This window comes from Salvelinus sp. IW2-2015, linkage group LG19, assembly GCF_002910315.2.
Source record: "Salvelinus sp. IW2-2015 linkage group LG19, ASM291031v2, whole genome shotgun sequence".
Classification (NCBI taxonomy): Eukaryota; Metazoa; Chordata; class Actinopteri; order Salmoniformes; family Salmonidae; genus Salvelinus; species Salvelinus sp. IW2-2015.
Window position 1 is genome coordinate 19672610 of NC_036859.1, and position 7969 is coordinate 19680578.

At 40.5% G+C, this 7969-nt stretch overlaps 1 protein-coding gene across 1 annotated transcript; it reads left to right on the forward strand.

Moving 5' to 3' along the window:
* Positions 1-1818: 1818 nt before the first annotated feature.
* Positions 1819-4542, forward strand: LOC111979814 (cerebellin-2). The gene is made up of 3 exons (XM_024010527.2): positions 1819-2211; positions 2316-2435; positions 2522-4542. Exons 1-3 carry the CDS (start codon positions 1939-1941, stop codon positions 2717-2719), a joined length of 591 nt encoding a protein of 196 aa, XP_023866295.1. The 5' UTR covers positions 1819-1938; the 3' UTR covers positions 2720-4542.
* Positions 4543-7969: the final 3427 nt, after the last annotated feature.

Sequence of the window (7969 nt, forward strand, 5' to 3'; positions counted from 1 at the left end):
CAAATGAATTTTGGCAACCTCTGTCTGAAGCCTTTCCCATATGAGTAGAAGGTAACCGTGGGTCCATACAGGAACCAAGATCATAATACTGGATAATGCTGCATATTAAACTTCACTATGATGAAAAAAACGCAAATGAAAGGAATCATCCAAACAACACGAACAAAGTATCAAACAGATGCAGACAGAGGAGGGTGGGGAGCTGCAGTAATATGTTCAGCTGTCCTCTTGCCAGAATTGCATTTCATTCCTTAAGGCCAGGTGTCCCAGGTGTGAAATGATTATGGGCAATAGGGTGTGTTGAACAGGGTTTGCTGACACAACAGTCAGTTCACTGTGTGGAAATAACATCTCTCATATCATACGCACGTTTTTTTAATCTGCAATCCATGCAAAAATAAAGACAGTCCTATAAACTCAACCTGAACTCACTATACAGTCTGTAGTATTTTGTCTCTTTGCCATGCCTTTTATCTGTGAAAAAAACCCATGCATTCCTGTTGAATGTTTTTGACTGCCATATGGGATGAAGAAATAAAGTAAAAGTAAAGTATTTTGAATTCCATAAAGGTTTCAGAAAATGTATATTTAAACAGATCCATATCATTCAATATTTCTGAGGAAAAAGATGAGCTTGAGTTTCTCATATAAGTATTGCAAACACGTATTTCATTCACATTGCCTCAATGTTGCAAAGCTGGATTACTTCTCACTGTTCCAGACCAAAGAGAAATCAACTCTCTTGATATTCTACAGAAGGGAGACAAATCTGACAATACAATCCATCTGGCTTTAGTTTCTGTGAGGCAGATTGTTGTTATTCAGAGTTTTATCAGGACAATGAACAGGTCTTAATTTTTTTGCACACTCAGACAGAATAGCAAAATCTGAATTCATGATGACACAGAGGAATTGAGTCAGTCACTGACTGTGTCCATTCCCCAAACGCACTCACCAGTCACATTATAATGGCAATGCCACTTTCTTACAATGAAACATGTATGAATGTTGAACAAGGTTTATATTTCTCTATGAATGTTTCTTTTTAAGTATTATGTAACTAATAAGAAGGCATTATACTGTATCGGTCTCGTGAGACCACATGCACATAGCTATCCATATGCACAGACTAGCTAGTCTAAGACCGCTGTGGACACAGTCAGTATCAAATCTGTAATTACACAATATCTGCACGGAGCCATAAGCAATTGTGCCATGCCTGGAATATCAAGGCAAGTTTTAGCTGCAGTTTGGATGAGCTGCACCCAAGTGTGGTGTGTAGTCTATGTTCAGGAGTCCCTAAATTCTACCCACTAAACAATCATTCTGATGCAACTTTGTCTACAAAACATAGTATTTTGACAGATTTAGACACATGATTATTATGGAGACGATCCAAAACCGGAGATTAAAGTCTTTAGTTCAAATAGACTTAATAGAGATTTGAGAAGAAAACAGTTATCATCAGACATACCATCTGTTCCAATATGGTAAGCAATAATGTTAAGTACAAAAAGTAGGTCATATTGACTGTAAAATGTTGTCAATATGACCCTGGGTGTGATTTAACAGAGAACAGTCTACATTGGGCTTTCCATGAATATCAGAATACCATCTACTGGCAACTCTCCTTTTCTTTCATTTGACCTATTTTATATAGACACATACAGACAGGCATACGTGCTCATTTAGCATTTGCCAACCAACCACTTGATGGTGCAAGTGTAACTCATATCACAGCCTTGACACTACACTATACATATACTGTGTGTGAGTGAGTGAATGAGTGAGTGAGGAAGGGAGGGAGGGAGGGAGTGAAAGAGCGAGAGAGAGAATGAAAGAAAGAGAGATAGAGCAGGTTTGAAGGGGTACTGATTGTCACAAAACTGATAAGCAGAGCAATCGCAAACCATAAACTGTGTTACAGTTTAGCAGACAATGTTTCTTCGATTTTGTACCATGATATCATTGGTCCTCCTAGGATTTGGCGTTGCCTTTTCGCTGGGACAGAATTACACAGAACCTCTTGTTTTGGAGGGAAAGTGTCTGGTGGTTTGTGATGCGAACCCGTCTGCAGAGGGAGCGTTGACCTCTTCCTTCGGGATATCTGTCCGGGCAAGCGGTGCTAAAGTGGCTTTCTCTGCACTCAGGGGAACGAACCACGAACCTTCTGATATGAGCAATACGTCTCCAACCATCTACTTTGACCAGGTTCGAGATTATTTATGTCTTTCATGATTTGTGTCTTTTCATAGGCTAATATTGACAATGTATGTTTGTGCTCTTTAGGACGTTTGATGTTTTTCTCATTGCAGGTATTAGTGAACATTGGCAACCATTTCAAGCTGCAAGCGAGTGTATTTCAAGCACCAAGAAGAGGCATTTACAGTTTTAGCTTCCATGTGGTGAAGGTTTACAACCGACAGACTATACAGGTAAGTGTATAGGGAGGTCTGTATTGTGATGCAATTGAATTGTGCTTTTCATGTCTTTATCATACCCATTGCATAACACTCTGCAGGTAAACTTGATGCACAACGAATATCCTATAATATCAGCTTTCGCCGGGGACCATGATGTCACTCGAGAGGCTGCGAGCAATTCAGTCCTTCTGCACCTGGAACGGGAGGACAAACTCTACTTGAAGCTTGAGAGGGGGGATCTAATGGGTGGATGGAGGTACTCAACGTTTTCTGGATTCTTGGTGTTTCCACTCTAATCACAACTCTCAAATCAAGTGACTCATTTTTATTTTCTTCAAGGACGTTGGCCACCCATCTCTGGACTTAAATTATGAAGAAATGTATAACTGACTGTGAGATAAAGTAGGCTATTTTGGCAATTTATGACTAAATTATTCCGTGCTATGAGGTTGGGATTTGTATTGCTGAATGTGACTGATTGTTGGTATGATATTATATAAACTGCGAAGAGTAGCCTATTCAAGCGTTTGTCAGTTGCGCCCATTCAGTGGCTATCCATGGTCCTGAAACCGTAGACACACCGTAGCTGTCCGTTGAAACCACAAAACGCATCTCAAGCGTACAGAGCAAATAGGTGGCAATTGAGTGTTGGCTCTAGTGTCAACGTTGTTGCAGTAGTGCCATTGAAATATTGTAATCAAATAACATTTTCCAAAGGTGTGCAAATGTAGGCTAGCTGGCATTTGGACGTATATTGCACATTGATACAGTGTTAATTTGGGCACTTTTTGAAAGGTTTAGTCTAGTCTTACTCACTTTGTAATAACATCCAAATCAAATCAAATGTTATTGGTCACATACACGTGTGTAGCAGTTGTTATCGTAGGTGTAGCGAAATGCTTGTGCTAGTTCCGACAGTGCAACATTAAGTCACATTTGTGTCATTTGAATAATGATTAAGTCTGGTCATTGTCAAACAGTGCGCCATTTTAGTAAACTAAATTCCCTTTAATTTCAGTCACATTTTAGTCACATCACATTTGTATTGTCTCATTAACCTATAGTAAACATAAACCACTGACTCCCATGTGCACAAATATACATAGCCTTGTCCTACCAACATATTTTTCTGCATAACATAACATCAAATTCCCCTTCCCAACAGCAGAAAAATGACAAACACATATAAGAATATATAAGGATTATCTGGCCATGTAAATCATCTGGCCATTCCTAATTCAGCCTACATATAGGCAAAGTAGTATGGGTTGAACCTCCGTCACTGGGCCGCGTCAGTGACATTGTAATCAACGTTCCACAGACGTCGCAGCCACATTGGTGTCCAAAAGTAGAACGTGGGCTAATGACTTTCAACGGGAGCTAATTAATGTTTTGCCCAGTGATGCAGTCGAGTCACTAAAACTCAAGTCCGAATTGAGTCCCAAGTCCCCTGTGCTCGAGTCCAAGTTTGAGTCACCAATGTTGGTCGAGTAACGAATGGAGTCACCAGTCCCCATGACTGATGTCTGAGTCCCAGTGCTCGAGTCCTGGTCCAAGTGGTCAAGTCTGAGACAGTGGGTCCACATTAACTCCAAATAAAGTTATTTACCCAGTCAGATATAGTGTAGTGGCAAATAAAAATGTAGTCAATAAATTGCTTGCTATCCATTTAAAAAAAATTCTGTGCCACCAAATGTGTGCATATATGCTACTGGTAACGTTAATGTTACCAGGGCCACGTTCAGTTGCAAAACTTTCTCGAACATTGCAGACAGTCCCAGTCGGTATTCACGTAGTAATAATAAAGAATTCCCTTGACCCACGACAACAAATTGGGTAAAACCAACATTCTTTCCTATTGACGCTTTGTATACAGAAATAACAAAACATGCCGAAAAGCTGCTGTGTTGTTTTATGTAGCCAGGTCAAAAGTCCTGACCTACGTTTCGTAATGCTCCCAAGTAGGGAAATAGAGCCTGTGAGAAGATTAATCTTTAGACATGTTGTACTTTTATTAAATGTCGTTTTGTAATTGACTAAAACAAGCAAACAATAAAATTGTATTTGAAAAAGGTCAAGTTTTTTCTGTGAGCTAATGGGGAAACCTAGGTAACCTGCTAGTTTTTTTCCACAGACAGGTAGGCCACACAGTTATATCTAATAAGGAGTGGGTCTATATAAATCCCATGAATAGAGCCAACATCAATTATTCAACATGTCAGAGAGGCATGTTTGTTCTACATAGCATATTTCTGTCGGAGCTTTCAGAAAATGTGGTCCTGTTGAACCACCCCATGTTGTCAGCTATTCATAGGTGTCACCTCAGTCACTCGGTCGCTTCATTTGGTTATGAACGTTCTCAGGCCGCCCTCTATTGGTGGCGCCAGAATGGTGCCCTAAAGCCGTGGTAAACCCAGTCATTCTGGTTGAATGGTCTGGTCTGCAAGTAGAATAGTTTTAGAATGGCCTGCGACATGCTTTATCAATGTAAAATGCGGTCGCTAATGCTGTTGCTTTGAATTTCATAAAGTAGCTTGTGTTTCTTAACCAGGCAAAGGGTAGTGAATTAACTAGAAGACTGGTGGTAACTGGTTAGCTACGGGGAAGCAAGAGTGTATAAACCGAAGCAGAGCCTGAGCGCAACCTGTATGCTTGTCTGCCCACACTCATTGCTTGCTCCCCTGCAGCTCACCAGCTGATGCAGGGTGTGGCAGCAGTCCTTCCCACTGCTGAACTGTGCTGCAAACTGCTAATATTACAGTTTTTTCCAACTGCTTACGCACGTTTTCAAAACTGTCTCCTTTTTTCAAAACTCTACACACAATTCCCAAAACTGCACACACAAAATGCAAAATGCCTCACATCTCCTTCAAAATGTAACACTGCATTCAAAATGSCATAAAMACATGTCAGAATKAAGSATTTGCATCAAATGGCAAACACTGCTTTCATAATAGTACATTTTTGGATATACCATGTAAACACTGTTGTTCTAAATCTAAAGCTMTTTRGTCTTTCATAGGCTTATATMTACRTTTCAATACAATGTTCTACAGTGAAAGTAATCTGCTGAGAGGGGTAACAAGTACACTGTAAACACCAATGCAATGTAGAAACAGAAAATATTTATTAGGCCAAACATTACTGTTGTATACAGTAGCATACAAAAAAAAACATAAACATATGTAAACCAAAAGTATATTCTTTAGAATACAGTAAAGAACACAATTGTGTGTGTGGGGTCCCGGGGGGGCAGTCCAGGAATTGGTAGGGGGGGGCAGTCACCAGTGCTAAGCTACGCTTCATCTCTTCTCCGGCCTGGGTCTGGCCACAAAACTTCGTCCACATCACAAGATACTTCCCTCGATGTTTGGCAAGAGAAAACGTATCTCCTAGCATGGCGTATCCAACCTTGGACAGAGGCAACCTCTATATCCCCACATGCGTCCTCCATTGCCTGGAGAAGCGGCATGCAGGCATAGGGTTGGCGATCATACACTTTCCAGCGCCAGGCTGAGAAATAATTCCTCTATGGGATTTAGAAAAGGTGAATATGGGGGTAGGTACAAAACTACAAATTGTGGATGGGTGGCAAACCAGTTTTGGACCAGAACAGCCCGGTAGAAAACTAATATTGTCCCATAAAACCACAAATATAGCAGGCTCCTGATCTGGATCAGGGACAAGCATTGTGTAAATTGCATCCAGAAAAGTGAGCATATGGCCAGTGTGGCATTGTGATGGAGGACCCCGTTTTGAGTGATGGCAGCACACATAGTTATATTACCCCCACGCTGTCCAGGRACATTGGTAATTGCMCKCTGTCCTATTACATTTMWTCYGCGGYGCCTGGTKTTGGKGAGGTTGAAGCCAACCTCATCCACATAAATAAATTCATGGCGAATTACATGGGCATCCAGCTCCAATACTCTCTGTAACAGACAAAAGGATATACAGATGAGTAAATATGGTATGTCTGAAGTACTGGAAGTRGTGTTGCATACATACCTCTACAAAGTCATGTCGCATATTCTTGACTCTGTCAGAGTTTCTCTCAAATGGCACCTTGTAAAGTTGTTTCATCGTCACTCGGTGCCGTTGGAGGATGCGTTGTGTGGTCGACAGGCTTACAGCATTGATGTTGTTAAATATGGTGTCATTATTCAAGATATGCTCTCTTATCTCTCGAATCCTAATTGCAKTGTTGGCCAAAACCATATTTATAAATGCAGTCTCTTGTACATCTGTAAACAAGCGTCCTCGTCCTCCATGATGTCTTTGCCGTTCCACTCTGTACAGAATCCAAACACAGTATGTGTTCAGCATAGGAACTGTAAACAATGTACAAAAAAATGTAGTACAGCATGATAACCAACCTCATTCATTCAATGCAGTAAATGGATGGCTTAGAGTTACAAATGTTTATGCAATACTATGCAGTCATACGTATTTTACAGTACATTACTGTAATGCTAAAATAGTCATTAGAGAGTTGCATACCTGTTCTCATTTCTGAAGGTTCGAATTATGGACGCCACTGTAAATCGACTCAAGTTGGGCTGGACTCTCAGTCCAGCCTCTCTCATGGTCAAACCGTGGTTGATCACATGATCAACAAGTGTTGCCCTAATCTCATCAGAGATGGCTCTCCTTCCTTCTCTTCTTTGCCCTCGTCCTCTTCTTCCTCTTCCCCTTCCCCTTCCTCTCCCTCCTACTCCTCTTGCTCTCTGTCCATTGTTGGCATCCATTGTTCAAAACAGGTAATCTGACCTTTGACCTATTTATAGGCCTATACTACAGTAAAGCAGTGATTGGTTAGTGATCAGTTAAGCTATTAGTGTTTGCACATGTGAGGAGTGTGTGTGTGTGACCTGGTGAATAAGTGTAGCATTTTGATTGGTTGTGTTTGGAAAAGGAAAGTAAGTCACTTCCTGTTAGATTTTTGTGTTTTAGGTAGAGAATTGTGTGTAGTGTTTTGAAAAAAGTGTTTTATGCAATTGACAACTGAGTCAAAGGCTGAGAAATAGCTTATGGTTTTGGATATTTGGTTTGTAGTTTTGCACTTTGAGTGAGAGGTTTCAAAAATCGTGTGACATGAAAAGTTTTTGTGTGTAAACTGTAATTGTGCTTACCACTGAAAAGCTCTCAATCTCTCCCAGATAATTTAGTCTCGTCTTGTTTTAGTTAACTGAAATTAATGTTTTTTTTAAATTTTAGTCTCATCAATTGACACTGAAAAATAGATGTTTGAGGAATATTTTAGTCACTATTTTTGTTGAGGAAATTAACACTGCATTGATATATGTACTGGACAATTTAACCTCTAAATAAAGACAAGTGACAGAACCTCTCTCTCTGTGTGTGTGTGTGTGTGTGTGTGTGTGTGGTGTTGTGTGGTGTGTGTGTGTGTGTGTGTGTGTGTGTGTGTGTGTGTGTGTGTGTGTGTGTGTGTGTGTGTGTGTGTGTGTGTGTGTGTGTGTGTGTGTGTGTGTGTGTGTGTGTGTGTGTGTGAGAGAATATGCACCAGTTAGACCTCAGAACTGCTG

Coding starts and splice junctions, on each gene's coding strand:
- LOC111979814 (XM_024010527.2), top strand. CDS start 1,939: ATGTTTCTTCGATTTTGTACCATGATATCATTGGTCCTCCTAGGATTT. Junction 2,212..2,315: donor CAACCATCTACTTTGACCAG/GTTCGAGATTAT, acceptor TTCTCATTGCAG/GTATTAGTGAACATTGGCAA. Junction 2,436..2,521: donor ACAACCGACAGACTATACAG/GTAAGTGTATAG, acceptor AACACTCTGCAG/GTAAACTTGATGCACAACGA.